This window comes from Cydia pomonella, chromosome 5 (assembly GCF_033807575.1).
Source record: "Cydia pomonella isolate Wapato2018A chromosome 5, ilCydPomo1, whole genome shotgun sequence".
NCBI lineage: Eukaryota > Metazoa > Arthropoda > Insecta > Lepidoptera > Tortricidae > Cydia > Cydia pomonella.
Window position 1 is genome coordinate 19687381 of NC_084707.1, and position 19657 is coordinate 19707037.

At 39.7% G+C, this 19657-nt stretch overlaps 2 protein-coding genes across 3 annotated transcripts; both read right to left on the bottom strand.

The window, feature by feature from the left end:
* Window positions 1–5499: 5499 nt before the first annotated feature.
* Window positions 5500–13488, bottom strand: LOC133518014 (general transcription factor 3C polypeptide 5). The gene is made up of 8 exons (XM_061851550.1): window positions 13283–13488; window positions 12998–13205; window positions 12489–12594; window positions 11863–12160; window positions 10708–10918; window positions 9328–9497; window positions 7564–7743; window positions 5500–5603 (listed from the first exon to the last, which is right to left on the bottom strand). Exons 1-8 carry the CDS (start codon window positions 13391–13393, stop codon window positions 5511–5513), a joined length of 1377 nt encoding a protein of 458 aa, XP_061707534.1. The 5' UTR covers window positions 13394–13488; the 3' UTR covers window positions 5500–5510.
* A 3645-nt stretch (window positions 13489–17133) lies between these two features.
* Window positions 17134–19489, bottom strand: LOC133518329 (myb/SANT-like DNA-binding domain-containing protein 4). 2 transcript variants are annotated; one of them, XM_061851998.1, is made up of 6 exons: window positions 18955–19485; window positions 18689–18883; window positions 18501–18563; window positions 18021–18177; window positions 17310–17463; window positions 17134–17183 (listed from the first exon to the last, which is right to left on the bottom strand). In XM_061851998.1, exons 1-6 carry the CDS (start codon window positions 19156–19158, stop codon window positions 17147–17149), a joined length of 810 nt encoding a protein of 269 aa, XP_061707982.1. In that variant the 5' UTR covers window positions 19159–19485; the 3' UTR covers window positions 17134–17146. The 2 variants fall into 2 exon arrangements, with proteins under 2 accessions (XP_061707982.1, XP_061707983.1); XM_061851999.1 differs by lacking the exon at window positions 18501–18563 and having other exon boundaries at window positions 18955–19489.
* Between the last annotated feature and the right edge of the window lie 168 nt (window positions 19490–19657).

Below are 19657 nucleotides of genomic sequence, written 5' to 3' on the forward strand. Positions count from 1 at the left end.
TTTTTTCAAAAATAAAGTCCTGGTAGGACTTTAGGTGGGCCAAAATACTTTTTAATGCCTAAAAACTTGTCCCTTTTCAAATAAAAATCAATTTCTAACGCAAAAATTTCAGGTAACGTATGAGAAAATTACACTTGTTTTCAAATATAGATAATACAATTAACTTACAATCTTGCCCCAAATATTTATTAGCATAATTTATAAAATGAAATAAAATACAGTAATATTTATTTTACAGTACATATGGGGCTACTTTATAGCACTAGTGCGAGAAGTAGCATATTACGTTACTGTGTCGAACATTTAAAGGGCCATATGTACTGTAAAACGTTGTACGATACATGTGCGAATAGGTAATTCGCAACTCGTGTCGATTTAAAACACTCCCTTCGGTCGTGTTTTAATTTATCGCCACTCGTTTCGAATTTCCTATTTTTCGCACTTGTATCGTAATGTACTATTAAATACTTTGACTCCCAAAAGTTTCTTGTTGTTTACCACTAAACAAACCAATGCTGTTCCTGCAACTTTTTTTTCTAATAAAATATAAGGATGTAGTAAAGTAACGCAGTTGTTGTTGGGTCATCCCATGTTTTGTTTTAATATCGGCATAAATCATATAAGCAGTTATCGTGAAAACATAAGCTGCATAAATCCCGATAAGTGTGCCTATAATAAAATAGGATCTCATTAGTAGATCCAGACACAGGTACTTATCTTAAAAAATAATATCCAAATCGATTCAGACATAAAACATAAACAGAACATAAATACATAAAAATAGACATAAAGATCCCGACGAATGGAACCTACTATACTAGAACCTCGATAAGACGGAAACGTCGATACTTAAAACGAAAATGTTGTTCCCTTCCTTCCAACGATTCCCTTCATGGGTACCAAATACAATTTGTATTTTTTTGTCAACTCTATATTTTTACCCACTCGTATTTTATCAGGTCACTTCTAGTTGGAACTAGACCTCAAATGAATTCTATTTGAATTACTCTGACCACATACACTTTAGAATGTATAGTTGATCTACTTAAGTACCTATTGCTAAATTAAATGTGCGAAGTTACAATGAACATTTAACAACAGAAACATTAAAAGATTTTCACCTATATGATTAGTATGATTACCTACCCTGATTATTTTAATTTAAACCCATTTTACACTCAATTAAAGAGAAGTTATTTGTCACCACGAATGGCAAAACCTCTCATTTTGTCACTAGCCATAAGGACGCCTTGACAGGTTATTCGTATAAAAATACAAGCAAATATCGTCTTTATGGCAAGCGACAAAGTTGGACGTTTTGCCGGCCGCGGTCATATTTTATCGTTCATAAAAATCGGTGTCACACACTGCTTACAGTTGCTTAATACGCAGAGTCAAGTGAAGAAACACTGAAGTGACAGTCTCTTGATGGTTGCATCTTTGCTAAGCGTGTAGTAATGGTGCGAGTTGAGCTTAATAGATAATGCAGACTTGAAAACAACTTACCTTACTTTTGCAGGGGTTTTCTTAGATATCAAAAAAATTAAAAGTATAAGAGCTAAGCAATTGAAACTTTTTATGTTTAATAGGTCCACTATTTACATTATATCCCAAGAATTTTATTTATCTGGGATAATTCAAACCCAAGTTATGAGGATTCAAGAAAACGACGAAGCGCTTCGGGAAAAGGTAGGTAGTGCCCTTGCGCTTCGCTTGGCTCGTCTTGGGAATAAGGTTATTACGCTATTCCTATCTGGGGTTATTACCCTATTCCTATTTTATTTTATCATGTTTAAAGTTCATTTATAGTTTTTTGGTAGGCAGGTACCATTATAAAGAGCTTACGAGTGACGCGAGACGCATGAATAAAGAACATGCCTATTTTCAACACTGAATTCATAAACTTTTCTTTTTCAGTATTTTCCTTGAGTCCTGCTGAGTAACCATTCCTTTCACTAAATCCATCTTCTGCCCCACCGTCAACCCTCCGATCTCTCAATCTCACAACCCCTGAACCTAAATAGAGAACGAAATAGAAATAAGTTTATGAATTACTGTGTAAAGGCAGCAAAAAAGCAATTAAAAGAAACGCAACAAGGTAAAAAAATCTATGCTGTCATAATATAGTAAATATATTACAAATATGCATAAAATTTAAATTGTAATAAAAAATCGCGTATAATAGTCAAATATGGAAGTACAAAAACATATCAGTAGATAAAGAATATAGAAATAAGAATAATAAAGTCACTGAACCAACGTCCCATGTAAAATAAATCCCAGCAAAATATGTATTTGAAACCCTAGCTGTAATTAATGTAAAGAAAATAAACTATGGCTCCCTATTTATTTCCCTGTGATACCACAGAAATAAAGAAACACGATAGGGAAATGAGCAATCCCACCCATCAAAGCACAAAAGATATGATGAATTAAAAAAAGATCACGTATGCAGAATCTCAGCACGAGAGGTAAAACTGCGAGAACTAGTATGAATGAAGAACCAGTAATAAGACCTCCGATCATATGATGATATGTATGAGACAGCCAAGAAAAAATAAAAAACCCTCAACCTCTGATCACTGAAACCCTCAACCCTGAACTTTCAATACCTCAACCGCCAATGCCCGATCACCGTCCCCTCGACCCCCTGCCCCAAACTTTGACCCGTCAAGCCCCATCCCCTCAACCCCCAACCGCAGACCCCTCAAACACCGCCCTCTGACTTCACCTGCCACACCTACCCCTCACCTCTCAGTCGTTAGTATTTTTTCACTACATAAAAAATCATAATATTCATAATACACCCACTTTGTAAAGGGAGTTCCACATACCATCTGTGGTCTACAACTCTACATCATCAGATCAGTCCACTCTATCAAATTAATTAATGAGTGGAAATGCTTGAATTGCTTACGAAAACACCCAAATTTATTTATTTCACCATGCATGTAACTTTTGATACGTTCCCTCAATTCCTCATGGATCTCATTATCAGATCAGAACCAAATTAATATGGGGCTACCTTGGAGGTTGAAAAAGAATTACTCAAATCGGACCACGGGTCGCAGAATAATCGGTGAACCGAATCCAGAACCTCCTCCTTCTGAGGAAGGAAGTCTCGTGAACATAAGCACTATTATGAATTAATAATCCAGTGCCCTCATATTAACATCAATAGAAACTGCGCGTTGCATTGTAGCAAATCTTTCCTTATCCGATTTTGAAACATTTGCTTGCATTCAGTTCAATAACCACTGAACTCAATCTAATTATTGTAATAGTATTAGTTTCAGTCACACTGATAAAATATATTTACAAGAAAAACATAAAAACTAGAACCCGATTCTTTTATAGAACTACCTTATGGCAATCGATTAAAATTGTATATTTGCTCTATAATGGGTTTCGCTGCTATTTGCGTTCATTCAAAAAGCTGAGTATATTTGACGCTATGGTAAGAACACATAATAAAAGATACCCACTCAGCCACTCGTACAGTTGCTAAAAATATATTGGAGTGGCAGTCTTGATAATAAATTTAATTAATACTGATATTTCTGAACACCTTTGCCGCTCCATGTGTCTGATGGCGAATGTAGACTGTAAAAAAATAACTTTTCCTTTTGGCTTTGCCATAGTCGGGTGAAAAATAGTAAAATTTCGGTTTAATAACAAAACGACGCAGACTACTAAAGCTTCGGAGGCTAAACAAAGCAAGGATCAAAGTTTAAGGAGCGGTGACTCATTACATTTATATACAAGTTAGGTGCAATGGTCAGCGTATCGAGTGTCCCGCTATAAATCTATATTTACTAATCCTAATTAATGTGACAACCACAATGAAGACGTGTTTACATACTGTAGGTACAAAGGGATTAAATACAGTTGTAAGTATTATAAGATTTATACGTATGTAAATAGGTGTAGTTCATCTACTTACTTAGAGGGTGACACATAGAACCAAATAGCAAATCAGCGTTTTCAATTCTGCTGATGAAAACATGTGTAATAGGTAGTGTTGATGGGGGAACTGTGTTATAAAAACCGGCAAAATGCGAGTCAGACTCACGACCCAAGTGCCATCTTACATTTTACTATCATAGAGTTTTATTTCTCAACGTGGCTCGGCGAGAGCTCAACGCGGGTGCGGGATGTTAGGGTCGGCAACGCGCATGTAACTCCTCTAGATTTGCAGGCGTTCATAGGCTATTCACTGTTAGCGACCCGCTAGGTGGATCTCTCTGTCCGTAGGTGTATTTTCGATACAAAGCGGAAACGTGTTACCCGGTACGCTCGTTTATCACTTTTAGGATACCGTAAAATGGCCCTACTTTACTCCACTTTAAGGAAATTATATATTTTATTAAACTATTCATTATTAATTATGAAATATTGTTTTATATATTTGAAGCAATGAATAAGGATCAACTATGTTTGGGGTATATTTGTTCCCACCTACAGTTTACTTAGAGGCGCCTTGTTACCCCATTGTGCACCAAATTAAAAGATGCACGCCAAAAAGAGAGATTAGTTCATGACCAACGTAGTAATTCAAAATATAATATCATTTTCGTTCAGTATATAAACAATAACATAGAAATATAATAATTAAACATATGACACGAATTGGAGCATAATTGGCTGGGAGTAAAGTACGGCAATTTTACGGTAAGTCATTAACAGAATTTCAAGAAAGTTTCCGTTGTTTGTAGTGGACGTGTATATTTAGCCTATGTGATAAAACTGAGAAAAGTGCGGAAGAAATGCCTGTGGACACCGCACGTGCGATAAAATGTTGGAGCTGTGCACGCCCACGTCACGCAAGCGGTGTGCCGTCTCTCATAAGAATCTGTATATTACAATGCGCACATCTACGGACATGCAGCCTATATGCACAGGCCTTTAAAAGTTAAAATATAACTAGGTATGATACTCATACCAAGACTACAGCCGAAGTTCCTATCCACGAGAATTAAATGCTCAAAATCATCTAAGCAAGATAGCTACCTACAGATTTGATAGCTACCTAATTTTGATACCTACAGATACATCTGCGGCTAAATTACTAAACTACACAACTAGGTAACTAAATATTGAATGAACCAAGGGGCCGATTTTTTAATTTAGAGCGCACGATTTTGTCACTAGAAATTATGGGAAAACGACGAAATGCTATTTTTTAAATACGAACGAAATTAGTGGTATTGACCACTCGTTTTCAATTCCATTAATAGAATTTAAATGCCTAGTAGGTATTAGTAAAGATAGTATTAAAGGGAGAACACTAAGTTGAGCGATCGAAATTCAAAAATCGAATCCCAAGTCTACATTACCCTGGTTTTCTATACATAAGCTATAGAATAAAACATTTACTTACACTGTGGTTTAGCTTAGGTATAGTGATACCATTAAACTTCAGTTCAGGTCATGTTGTCTTATGATAACTTCTTTCCATAAATTGTAAGGTGATTTATGATTGTAATAAAAACCATAGTATTGAATGTAGATTATGTATTCGAGGTGGATGGCTCATCGTTTTCCGTAACATTGGCACTGGCGCAGGCGTCATCTGAGTTAGCTTCATCATCGCTGCTCGCTTGCTGCGACAAAAAAAAACGGTTTTAATATACATAGATTGTATATTAAGATTGTATGTAATAAATAAATAAAAAAAAACAATTACAAATATCGAATCTATGAAATAATAAATACTTTATTAGAGATGTATACTGTCTCTAAATGTCGAATTACACAAAAAAAACTATGATAAAAAAATAAAACCATAAAATACTAAAATTCTTTAGAGATGTATAAGTCTCTACGTGTCAGAGATAAAATATAAAAATATATATTAAATTATCCTTAGAGATGTAGAGGGTCGCCAAGGCTTGAATTCTTATATAAATAATTAAAAGACAAAAAAATTAAAACAGACAAGAACCGAATGAAGTGTCTCACGTTAATGTCACTCAAAAGTAAAGTTACATACTTTAACATAACCTGTACCCCATGTAAGCTTAAACAGACCGGTCTCCACAAACAGCACCCGTTCACGAGTATGACGTGTATCTCAGCCATCGCCTCCCTCAACCTTCATTTGGGAAAGTGGCGACCCGATCAACGACGCCACCGTAAGTAAAGACTTTTAAGCGAGCATGACATGTTCAAGCTGCCGGGTTGTATTAATATTAATATAATAAAAAAAAATGTGAGATACAACATTTGTGCTTGTAAGTTACATTAAAGACGGCATAGCGCCACATAAACGCGACTACATATTATTCATAAGGAGTGCCTACCTATAAAACTAAATTATAAATTTAATTTGACTTAGAGATGTACAGGTCTCTAAGTGTCCAAATCATTAAAATAGGTATTAAAATAAAATGAAATTTAAAATAAAATAAAATCTTAGAGGTGTATAAGGTCTCTAAGTGTCCAAAACTAAAATAATACAATCAAACGAGAACATGATGTTCTCTTGTGTCAGTTCTACTGGACGCTAGTATGGTTATTTCACAGGAAGAAAACGAAAACACTATTACTGACATTTTTATCATACTATCAAGATCAAGCTACTGGCTTAAAGGCATCCTTATCATCTATGAAATCATTCACAGCATAATACGCCTTACTTAACAAAGAGCTCTTAACGTGTGACTTAAATTTGTTAAGAGGCAAATTCACTATATCAGTGGGAACTTTGTTATAAAAACGTGTACAGTTCCCGACGAAAGACGTACTAACCTTACGGAGGCGGTGGGCGGGCACAGCAAGTTTATGCTTGTTTCTAGTGTTATAGTTATGGATATCACTGTTAAGCTTGAATTCGTTAATGTTTTTCCGAACATACATAATATTCTCAAGTATGTATTGAGATGCAACGGTAAGAATGCTTGCATCTTTAAATTTCTCTCTTAGGGATACTCGAGCGCCCAGTCCATAGATGGAACGTACAGCTCGCTTTTGCAGTACAAATATTGTCTGAATGTCTGCCGCTTTTCCCCACAACAGAATTCCATACGACATAACACTATGGAAGTAACTAAAGTATACCAGCCTGGCCGTCTCTACGTTTGTTAGCTGTCCGATTCTCCTCACTGCATAGGCTGCTGAACTAAGTTTGCCGGCTAAAGTGGCTATATGTGCATGCCATTGCAGTTTTGAGTCTAAAGTGACTCCCAGGAAAACAGTTCGATCTTCAAATTCCAGCGTATCACCGTTTATTTTAATCTTGCTGTTATTTACCTGCTTGACGTTAGGTAGCGTAAATTTGATGCATTTGGTTTTCTTTGCGTTCAAAAGCAAATTGTTTATCGTTCGTTTACATCATTGACAGCCCGAGACGATGTGCGACGTGCGCTAGCTCAAGTAAACATGTAGGTACATAAGTAGGTAGTACTTTACAAATGCCCTCTTTGATAAAGGGAAGGGGTCATTGATGGATTTCAACTATCTATAAGTCTTCTTGGTGCACTGGAAAATGTGGTCCAGGCAGACGTGGTAGGTGCTGGGCGGCACCCAGCCGCGGTGTTGAACTACAGCGATAAGTGTACTTACTTCAAGCTTCAAATCGGCGCTATGCGTAGCGAGCAGGGTTTTCTTGACGTTTCGAAAAATATGGTCGCGGCAGGCGTGGTCGGTGCCGGGCTGCAGCCAGCCGCGCCGCGCGTGGCACAGCAACGTCGCCGGCGGCACAGCCAGCAAGGCTTCCACTTCAGGTAGCTTTACGTCGCAGTACTAGGAAACAAATGAATTATTATTAGTGCGTTACTTTTCATTTATCGCAGGGAATCAGGGGGCAAGTAGGATGCAGAAAATGGTCAAACTTTTAAGACTTAGCTTTTAATTGAATGCAAGTTAATTATAATATGTAATGTTTTGAAAAGATGTGTCTCGCCGAATTTCTTGCCGTTCCATATTGTGATACCCTCGTATAATAATTTAGGAGGGATTAAAATCTCGGATCAGAGATGTTGGGTTAGAGCCGGAGTAGCTTTATTTGACTCATAAGCGCATTGTAATATGCCTACACTTATCTACTATATAATTAAACTAAGATGATAAAACCGATTTAAACAGTGAATTCAATCATCACGCCTGGTAGAAGATCTAGCGCTGCGCGAGGACCATACCCGAGCGGAAATAGACGGAGCCCGCGGGCAAGTATTCGGTGGCGCTCTCCTACATGCGCGTGTTGGGCTGTTGGATCGTTCTTGTAGTGCACGAGATGGCAGGTCACAGTATTCCTACCCGATAGAAGATCTGGCGCTGCGCGGGGACCATACCCGGGCGGAAATAGACGGTGCCCTCGGGCAAGTCTTCGGTGGCGCTCTCCTACATGCACGTGTTGGGCTGTTGGATCGTTCTTGTAGTGCACTTGATGACTAGTCACAGTGTTCCTACCTGATAGAAGATCTGGCGCTGCGCGGCCACCATACCCGGGCGGAAATAGACGGCGCCCTCGGGCAAGTCTTCGGTGGCGCTCTCCTAAATGCGCGTGTTGGGCTGTTGGATCGTTCTTGTAGTGCACTTGATGACTAGTCACAGTGTTCCTACCTGATAGAAGATCTGGCGCTGCGCGGCCACCATACCCGGGCGGAAATAGACGGCGCCCTCGGGCAAGTCTTCGGTGGCGCTCTCCTACATGCACGTGTTGGGCTGTTGGATCGTTCTTGTAGTGCACTTGATGACTAGTCACAGTGTTCCTACCTGATAGAAGATCTGGCGCTGCGCGGCCACCATACCCGGGCGGAAATAGACGGCGCCCTCGGGCAAGTCTTCGGTGGCGCTCTCCTAAATGCGCGTGTTGGGCTGTTGGATCGTTCTTGTAGTGCACTTGATGACTAGTCACAGTGTTCCTACCTGATAGAAGATCTGGCGCTGCGCGGGCACCATACCCGGGCGGAAATAGACGGAGCCCTCGGGCAAGTCTTCGGTGGCGCTCTCCTACATGCGCGTGTTGGGCTGTTGGATCGTTCTTGTAGTGCACTTGATGACTGGTCATAGTGTTCCTACCTGATAGAAGATCTGGCGCTGCGCGGGGACCATACCCGGGCGGAAATAGACGGCGCCCTCGGGCAAGTCTTCGGTGGCGCTCTCCTAAATGCGCGTGTTGGGCTGTTGGATCGTTCTTGTAGTGCACTTGATGACTAGTCACAGTGTTCCTACCTGATAGAAGATCTGGCGCTGCGCGGGGACCATACCCGGGCGGAAATAGACGGCGCCCTCGGGCAAGTCTTCGGTGGCGCTCTCCTAAATGCGCGTGTTGGGCTGTTGGATCGTTCTTGTAGTGCACTTGATGACTAGTCACAGTGTTCCTACCTGATAGAAGATCTGGCGCTGCGCGGGGACCATACCCGGGCGGAAATAGACGGCGCCCTCGGGCAAGTCTTCGGTGGTGCTCTCCTCCATGCGCGTGTTGGGTCGTACGCGGTCGTTCTTCTTGTAGTGCAAGACTTGATCGCGAGTGTTCACCATCGAGTGCACGCCCGCTGTCAAAAATAGACTATTACTTAATAAAAAGTATATACTTAAGTTAAGGCAGCGACTGTATTGTAAAGCTACAAAAATGTGCAGAAAGACAAAGCGTCATCAATGTTATTATTTATTACGAGTACCTATTTCATCATGGCACAAAGTACATAAGCGTGTTCTAAAAGTCCTAAAACACATATATTGTATATTTTTATGATATTTTTTTATCTTTACCTACCCTTTATTGCACGTACTCTCTAATGAATTCAAATTGTCGTGAGCCCTACTCACATTAAATTAATTTTAAACCGTAATAATAATTTAGTGCTAGCATGGCTCACTCACGGTTTTTAGCCAAGCGCGAGTTGCACGACATGTATGTATGTATAAACTCTTTATTGTACAAAAGACAAAATATAAATATGGCACAGGATAAGCAGTACAAAGGCGAACTTATCCCTTTAAGGGATTTCTTCCAGTTAACCTTTGAGTACATGTTTCAGAAAGCACCGGTTCACATTGCCTGCGCGCTGCGAAACATGTCGCACGAGTGCCTAAAAATTCTTGAAATTAACTGGATTTACTTATTTTCTCTTTCATCTTCCTTGCGCTGTCCAGGCATTTTTACCACGGCTCATGGGAGCCTGGGGTCCGCTTGCCAACTAATCCCAAGATTTGGCGTAAGCACTAGTTTGTACGAAAACGACTGCCACCTCGCCTTCCAACCCAGGGGCTAAACTAGACCTAATTGGGACTAGTCCGGTTTCTTCACGATGTTTTCCTTCACCGAAAAGCGACTGGTAAATATCAAACGATATTTCGTACATAAGTTCCGAAAACTCATTGGTACGAGCCGGCGTTACAACCTTACAACCCGCGACCTCCGGTTTGAAGTCGCACGCTCCAACTGCTAGGCCACCAGCACTTTTACTTGTTTTCTCTTTGATTAAAAAAAATACATGCTGATTGAAACCCTGAATTATTAACCTGCAGAAGTGCATTAAAGGACCTTATTGCATGGTAATAAGGTTTCCAATTTATCAGAATAATTTGGTTTAAAGAATCTTTATTATCTAAGAAATTGAGTAGTTCTATAGTTTATTTAGTAAAAAAGTAAAATTTTACGTTAAATCTGTTTAAACATCAGTCCATACCAGTTCATTTACCAAATGTTATTCTACAGTAAGTAATAAAAAGTTGTAAAAACAAAACTTGTAAAAATTTTACCTTGATGCCTCAACCTAAAATCCAAAGTTTGATACATTCTTGCTTCAGGAATCTTCCTAGGATCATAACCATATTTGACCCATTGCATCCTCCACGGCCCATCCTTCATGTAGATAGCAACACATGGCAGAATCACCTTTAGAGAGCTTGATTTCATTTTCGTGAGGTATCTGAGCAAGTTCTGAGACCAAATTGGTCTTTCTTCAAACAACTAGAACAATAATTGCTCAGAATAAGAATTAAAATGCCAACATTATTTGGAATGAAACATTTTTTATTGCTGTTAAAGTTTTTAGCTTAGTGGCAATTAAAAACACACAAAAATTATACAAAATGGTGGAGCACATTACTGAATCATGTAGATGGTTCAGGTGTGTTTGTAAATTTTAAATTAAAACACTGATTTAAACTTCCACGATTTTTACACATTATTAACTAACACAAACGGGACTTAATCGCGTATTAAGTTTTAACTTTACATCCGACGTTTCGAGGACCGCGTTGTCTCCGTGGTCTCGGAGAAGACTGGTTAAAGTTGACATCAACATCTTCTAGCCGCGCGAGTTTTTCGAACTACCCGCACTTGATCTTGTTTATTGACTTGAACATTCTGCGCACTAGGGTTGTTACTCTGTCGACACACAACACTAACGATATTCGATTTTTCGACTGTCGATATTCGTTCACGCTTACATATACTAATGACTGGATTCCATGTGGATGAGATCCCCAAACCCTCGTCCCGATTGAAATTGCAATGTTTTTTAATTTCAATGGCTTCCCGCACTTTTCTGCTGTAGAAATGGCGATCCGTGGAAAGGATTGAGCTGCATAACCCTAAAATCCTTTCCCTAGTGCGCAGAATGTTCAAGGATCAAGTGAGGGTAGTTCGAAAAACTCGTGCGGCTAGAAGATGTTGATGTCCACTTTAGCCAGTCTTCTCCAAGACCACAGGGACAACACCGTCCTCGAAACGTCGGAGGTAAATTTAAAACACGATTAAGTCCCGTTTATATTAGTTATTAATATTCTTCATTTCTTAACCCATTCACTGTCAAGAATATACATGTGTGTTTATTTTGTACTGGAAACAGTGCGCCAGGCACCAAAAGTGTTAATTTATTATCTTTGTATTTATAAAACTAGTTTTTGTACCTTATGTATAGTTTCCATCTCCTGTTTCAATGGAGGATAAACAGACAACCTCAACTGTTGCTGCTTCACATAAGCCTCGTGAGGTTCCGTAGGCAGACTATCAGTCAAATTGAATGAATAATGAGCCATGCCAATCCCTCTCTCACTTCTCCTCTTGTTGTGAAACTCATCTTTGTCTGATTCCTTATCCTGGGCTTGCTCTTTTTTGTTGGGATATCTCTTGTCAGAGTATGAGTAGTTTATTGGCTTGTCAGACCTTGTGAAGTTGGCAGGGACCACAAACAAAGAAGACTCCTCCCTGTGTTAATAAATAACAACTGAGTTTTCCTAGTTTTTAAAAAAACACTAAGCCTATTAATATAAAGCGCAACTAACAAAAAGTTCGAAATTCAAATAATGTACAAGGCAATTTATTTGCTGCATTTATTTGTTTCAGAGTCACACTATATGAATGGACTGAGAACATAATATAAGCATATTGTGCTGTGCATTCTGTGAAGTTTTTTTTTCAGGTGGTAAATAGATAACACATGTGATTTAAACATATAAACTTTATTGCATGTGAACCCCTTTATCAAGTGTTCTCCGCCACACTAGATAGTATAATAAAAATAAATGGTACTTACGTCAAGAAATTAAAATCATCTGTTCCCGAGGGTAATATTTCATCTATAATGCACTGGGCACTCTCTCCCTCTGTTTGTATAGGAAGATACTGGAAATCGCACATAGCTGTAACACAAAGCAAATTCATAAAACCCTTGTACCATAAAAAAAGTATTAGAGACATTTGCGTCGCATTTTATCTTGGATCAACATTACTGAAGGTGTAACTGTAGGGATCCCTTTGTTTGACATTATTATTGATAGTCATAATGTAATGATCGTCAGATTATCATTAGGCATAATTCTGAAACCATTAACTTCTCAGGATTTTCGTAAGGTTATCCTATAGATAGGTTAGGTTTGTTACATGGCAATCCTGAAAAGTAACGCGTTTCTGAGAAAAAGCAAATTATGACTAACGAAAATGCGGACAAACAATACAATATGACTTAAAACTTTATGGGAAACAATAGGGACCCGTAACTGTAACCACCAGCAGCAATAAGATTGGCATAGATTTAAAACTTACAATCAAATTTATAAATTTTCTTCACTTGTCCCACAACGGAGGTACCCACAACCTCCCTCTTAACTTCATCCCCATTCTTAGTTTTCTTTACTTTAACCTTCAAAAGCACACCGGCAGTCCTTTTGTTATCGCCATAAACTTTCTTTATGAATGGGTTTTGAGGCTGAAAGTTCAGACCCAGCCTCTTCTTGTTTGGTTGAGCGAATACCTTCGAAAGAAATATAATTAAATCAATTATCATTTGTCCAGTGGCAAAAATACAATTAAAATACAGTAAAAATGTACCTCGGAAATATTTCGGATACCTCCTAAGCATTCCATTGCTTTATCTTCGTTTTTTACAACTCCCGGAAATTGAACACACACCAACTCTCGATTTAGATCTTCGTTTTCCATTATCGTTTGATAATTTTCTTTCTTAGAAAATGAGAAAAAAACTAATTTATCGAGGAAAAGGGAAGCGCTTTTTATTTTTATGTTGATTGATTGTTGACGCTGTTGAGATTTCAATTTGACACTTCAACAACAACATGATTATAAAGGCAGTATGGCTTACAGCTTTAGCCTGTCCAGATCAAAGAATATAATACTGGGGGCCTACCAGGAAAATCGAAATTCGCAAATTGCGGGGATCTTTCTCTTTTACTCTCACTAAGACGTAATTAGAGTGACTGAGAAAAATGCCCGCAATTGACGAACTTCGATTTTCGCGGAAGGCCTCCTGATCCAGATGGACGAAAAAAAAGCAACATTATTATCGTTCAGAAACTTGACAATTATTTCATATGCAAAGGACTGCAACTCACGCGACCACTAGAGATATATATACATGTGTATCTCACTTCTACGTATTGCTACGTGTCTGTCGTCAGTTACTGGATTCAGTAAGATGTGTGAAGCGCTTAGAGTCAGACCAAGATAAGTTGCCAGCGATCTTGACAGCCCCGACAGTGCAAGTGTTATTTCAAACGTCCGTCTATGAAAAAACGGCACCGAAAGTGTTAATAGGGTGCCTTTTTTAGGCGGCTGAAAATAGTCTTCGTCTAAATCAACCTTAAGATACGCGGTTTTTCGCCAAATTGTAATGTTAACTGCACCCAGACGCCCCAGACCGATAGACCAAGATCAAGGTGACACTGACATTGGACCGGCTTAAGCTTGGTTGGTCACGGTGCAAGTCTTAACAAACGCGATTGCTAGAAAGGGAGGAAAATATATATCACAAGTTACAGACCTTCTTAAAACATGACCACATGACATTGTATGACTTGAGGCGGTCGCCAACAAAGCTTCCGGCCAAGGTGACCGTGCTAGTTTGCCTTGGTGCTTTTTTTACCAAACTTCATTCGCCTCGACCTTATTATTGTTGTTGTCCTAAAGCACCCCAGAGGTGCAAAAGGCCTTCAAAAGCTCGCGCCACGCCGCGCCGGTCTTCTGGCCTCGCTCCAGCTCAACCCGACTGCTCGTAGCTCTCTTAGGACGGACCGTTGCCAAGAGTGAACAGGACGACCGGAGCCACGGCTTCCGTCCGGCGGTTTCCACGCGAAAGCTATGGTAGCATTATTCGTTTCCCCTCTTCGAATAGTATGTCCTATCCATCTCCATTTCCGTGTCGCAATTTCTTCTTCAATGGGTGTTTGCCGGCATATACTCCATAGGTCTTTCATTTGCCCTGCATGTGCTTCCTTCGTATAAAGAGCGTATTATGCGGACGATACAGGTAGGGATACCCCTCCTGCTTAGGCTAGACCACAACGCGCTCCATTTCACAGTGTCGAAGGCCTTTTCGAAGTCAACGAAAGCCAAGAACAGTTCCGATTGCCATTCGACACACTGTTCTATAAGGATACGTAGGGTGTTGGTGTGGTCAGTGCAGGAGCGACCCGGGCGAAAACCCGCCTGTTCTTCGCGCAGAGTATCAGCTACTTTTGGTGCGATGCGATTGAGGAGGACTTTTGCCAAGACTTTGGCAGCAGCTGGAAGTAGTGTGATGCCACGCCAGTTATCGCACCGCGATAGATCACCCTTCTTCGGGACTTTCACCAGGAGTCCTTGTTTCCACTCGGCGGGTACTATGTCCAACTTCCCATATACGGGTTATTAGGGGATACAGTAGCGTTGAAGATGTGGCGATATCAGCCTACAGCATATCAACATGCACATTGTCGATTCCTGGCGACTTACCCGGCTGCAAGGATTTTAGAGCCGTGACTACCTCATCAATGGCGGCATGGTTGAAATGTCCAGCTTCCAGGCAGGTTCGCTAAAGGTGCTGCATTACGGGTCCGGTGACTGGGTTTGGTCTAAAATGTGAGTAAAGTGCTCCGTCCAACGTTACAGCTGTTCTCTCGCTGTACATAGTAAGCTACCGTCGCTTCCCTTCAGCGGTTTCCTGACTGCACGAGCACCACGCCCACTGAGCGAGCGCGTGATGTCGTACAGCTCGCGCATGTCCCTGCGGTTAGCGGCGGTGTTGGCGCGGTCTGCCAGCTCGTCAGCGGCTTTCCGGCGATCTCGACGCACGATTCTCTTTATTATAGATCGAAAAGTGCCGTATTCCTCCCTCAAGCGGGCTGTTTGAGGCTCTACAGAGGACAATAATTGGGTCTTGATGTTATGCCTAGCTTAAATAGCCTGCCACAGCTCCGGGGACATCCAGACCTTCCTCCTTGGGTTAGAATACCCGAGCACTTATTCGCCGGCGTTCGCAAAGGCAGTGCGAATGCGGGTCCAGGTCTCCTCCATCTGCTCGTCCTCGAGTTCCTCCAGGAGCTCGAACTGATTCCGGAGACATAGACGGAAGTTCTCACGACACTCGGGGTCCCGGAGTTTCTGCACATCAAATCTTCTGGATGACTTCTCAGATTTGCGATGGGGGATTGCAAACTTAATTCGCACTTCCGCCAAGACCAGGTGGTGATCGCTAATCCACGTCGATTCCGCACATCAAGTAAAGAGGACCTCCATGAGCGGCTGATCGCAATATGATCAATTTGGTTGCGTCTTACGCCATCTGGAGAGATCCGAGAACGTCACCTTATGGCACTCCTTGTGCCGGAAGAGTGTTCCTCCCACTACCAGGTTACGCGCAGAACACAGGTCGCCGAAGAGTTCTCCGTTTTCGTTTATGTCTCCAGCAGCTCCGTGGCCGCCCATGTAATGTTCGCGCCCTGTGCTGTCGTTACTCATCTTAGCGTTTAGATCGCCCATTAATATGACGATATCTTGCCTGCGTATGATCCTGAGTGTGAATTCCAGCTGCTCGTAAAATGCCGTTTTTGCTATATCGGAGGCCGAATTGGTTGGAGCGTAACACTGGATAATATTGATTTTTCGAGCTCGCGAGTCAAAACGTGCTGTGATAATGCGCTCAGATACTGGCTTCAAGCTCAGAAGACTCTTTTTGGCACTACTACTTAGCAAAAGGCCCACTCCGTATTCACGTCTCTCTCGTCTTCTTTACCGCTGTATAAAAGAGTGGTGCCATAGTCCGCTGCCTCCTCTCAAAAACCATTCCATCTCGTCTCGCTTAATCCAAAGATATGGATGCCGTAGTCTTTCATGACTTTGGCTACCTAAGGAAGCTGTTCGGGTCGAGTCATGGTTCTGATGTTATGCTCATGTTTGGTACATACCTGTAGTCATATGACTCCAAACCGAATACGTTCCAGCATCCAATCCGTGTCCGTTGTTTCATGCCAAAAGTCGTCGTTGAAGGAGTCCGGTTATTTTGCGATTGTAAAGGTTTTATAATCATTTAAAGTTTAAGGATGTGCAGGTGATTAGCCCACAGCACCCCGATCACGACGTTATTACAAGGTCACAAAGAGAGGCAAACAGTAACCCTTTAATACTTTCAAGTCAAGGGTACCTACCTACCTACCCTAATGTATCTATAGAACATAGCATTCATATGATTCATAATCATAAGGCAAAGGAAAATTTTCCCCGCATGATTTTGAACTTTGTTTCAAAGTGATAGGGATTTTGAATAATTTCTGACATCCTTTTGGCTTATAAAGGGTTAAAATGAATACTATTAGTTAATAATGTACAGTGTGTAATGCATAATTTAACAATTTTAATCTAACTTAATGGTATACTTATAATACTGTATAAAAATAATAACTATCTATAAAATAATGGAAGTCATCTACGTGCTACAGCTTCTACAGCAACTAGAAGTCTGAAAAAAAACCATGAAATATTATGTATGTGTAAAACATGGAATGAAATATAATAAATTAACACAGATCGGAATAGGTGTAGGTTTCATATAAATAATTGGGAATACACGAACTGAAGGACTTACTTTTCTAATAACATATTCCTTTGTCGCTCAATCTCAAGTCTATCCTTCTCCATTTTGAGTCTTATATTATTGCATCTCTTCTTTTCTAAAAGCTTTTGCTTCTCTATTCTAATCCTCTCTTCTTCCAAGTTTAAAAGTCTGTCATGTACCAATCCTGCAAAAAAAAATAGTTTTTTTTTAAATCTCCACAGATTAAAAAAATATAGTTTAATCACCAGTATTTTACTGTTATTCTTTCTGTGTAAATATAAATGACAAGTAAATATTTGGGGACAATCTTACATGGATTGACCCAACTCCAAACTAAAAACCAGGGATCGGAAACCGGTATTTTTTCTATGGGAATGAAAACGGTATTTTTTCGTTCTTTGTTAATTATTTCATTTCTAATTGGGCAATCTAATAATACGAAGTCGTTATCTAAAAACACAACCGAGTCCTATATTTGGAGTATAAAATAAACCGAAATATATGTTTATTTCAAAGTTTTTCCAAAAAAACCGGTTCCGATCCCTGCTAAAAACTATGCAAAGCTTGTATTATGCGATAATATAAATACATACTTATATTCATGCACCCATAGTGTTCATCACACAAATAAATGCCCTAACCGGGATTGAATCTGGGACCATCAGCTTCATAGGCAGGGTCACTACCACCTAGGCCAAACATTCATCAATAATCAAAATAATATTCTTGAAATATACTTACTGACTGGTCTTCCCCTTTTCCACAAAGGCTTCCCAGTAACTGGAGCAGAGGACACCTCATTAGCACCCATGGCTTGGTCCACGCCATCCCCAACTCCATCGTCTAAACTCATGTCTATGTCTGCTTGTGTAAAATGTTGTGGATCTGATGACCATTTCTATTGAAAATATAAAAAAAAATCATCAATAGCCGGGTCCACACAGAGCAAGCATACGCGCGAGGCAATTTCCTCACACACTGTACAGCCAGTGTAGACGTGCCTCAGCCAAGGTGGCGCACTCGGGCGAGGAAAACGCGCGCGCCGCCTCGGCCGAGGCACGTCAACACTGGCCGTATTGTGCGTGAGGAAGTTGCCTCGTGCCTATGCTTGCTCCGTGTGGACCCGGCTAATAACCATAAAGTAAAAGTGCAGTAAAACTGTTATCTTCCTTTATTAAAAAAAATAATATTTTGCAATAAGCATTAATATTAATATTTTACCATACTGCTGGTAGATGGATCTGAACTGCATATTTCATTTGAAACATTACTCTGAGATGGAACCTGAAATAGCCAAATTTGATAGGTAACATAAATCTCCCTACTTCTTTGAATTTAATTAAATTAACTTGTAATACATCTTAATAAGAAATTTGATATGTCTTATTCATTTAATTGCATTTTTTTACCATATGATTTGATGAGAGAGCTGATGTTTCAGGCACTCCTGGTAGTCCAAATACTGAAGTATTTGTACAAATTAGTCTTAAAATCTTCTCTTCAGAATCTGTTAACTGAGTGCTTGCATTGCAACCGGGAGTAAAGCGGTTTTTACGTATTTTAAATGCTTTCTTTTTCACATTAGATTTCCAATCGCGCCATGTCTGAAAAGAAGCATACTGTACTCATTTATGCTCATCAGAAACTATTCTTTACGTAGGTTATGCTTGCTTACCTGTTGCCATTTATCAGGAGTTTTTATAGCACCAGATCCAAAACCAGAGTTAGCATTTAGTTTTTCGGTAATTTTAATCCAAGCATTCGTTTGTCGAACTCTACCTTCCAAGCCCGTGAATTTACCTATCGCCAACTCTTCATCCCCCTCTAAGAAGTGCAGGAGCATGTTCAACTGCTCGGGGCTTGCCTTACGCCTTTCCATCGCATTAACTGAACAATAACATCAACAAGAATGGATTCAGCACGGAAAATAACAAAGTTTATAAGTGAAAAGTCTAATTATACAGCACATTCTCGGTTAATGTTGTTAAATAAGTACAAGATAATTGGTCTTTAAGTTATTTTCGCTATTAAACATCTCTTTAGTAATGCCTTTTTATTTTATTTTTGTATTTTAACAAACCAAAGTTGATGCATTTGCATTGCATTTTTGACATTGACATATCATCTTAGGAGCTAAAAAGCATTATCTAAAGCCTTTGTACTAAAAAAATATCAACTTTAAACTTAAAGTAATAAACCACATTTTACAATGACAAATAAGGTAAGTTTTATGTATTGGTTTTACATCATTGCAGAATACGTTCAAATACCTAATTTTAAAACACGTAGATACCATAAATTTAATCTATTTATTGACAATAACAATATACATAAAGGATATATACAGATGATTACTATAACTAGCTTATATCTATAAT

Excerpts from the sequence above, each read along its gene's own strand:
- LOC133518014 (XM_061851550.1), bottom strand. The coding sequence starts at position 13,393 with ATGGAAAACGAAGATCTAAATCGAGAGTTGGTGTGTGTTCAATTTCCG. Across the intron at positions 12,595-12,997 it reads GAAAATTTATAAATTTGATT|CTATGTGCGATTTCCAGTAT; the intron begins GTAAGTTTTAAA and ends TTTGTGTTACAG. Across the intron at positions 5,604-7,563 it reads GCGCCGATTTGAAGCTTGAA|CAAGCGAGCAGCGATGATGA; the intron begins GTAAGTACACTT and ends TTTTTGTCGCAG.
- LOC133518329 (XM_061851998.1), bottom strand. The coding sequence starts at position 19,158 with ATGGAAAGGCGTAAGGCAAGCCCCGAGCAGTTGAACATGCTCCTGCAC. Across the intron at positions 18,884-18,954 it reads CTCCTGATAAATGGCAACAG|ACATGGCGCGATTGGAAATC; the intron begins GTAAGCAAGCAT and ends GCTTCTTTTCAG. Across the intron at positions 17,464-18,020 it reads GAAAAGGGGAAGACCAGTCA|GATTGGTACATGACAGACTT; the intron begins GTAAGTATATTT and ends TTTTTTTTGCAG.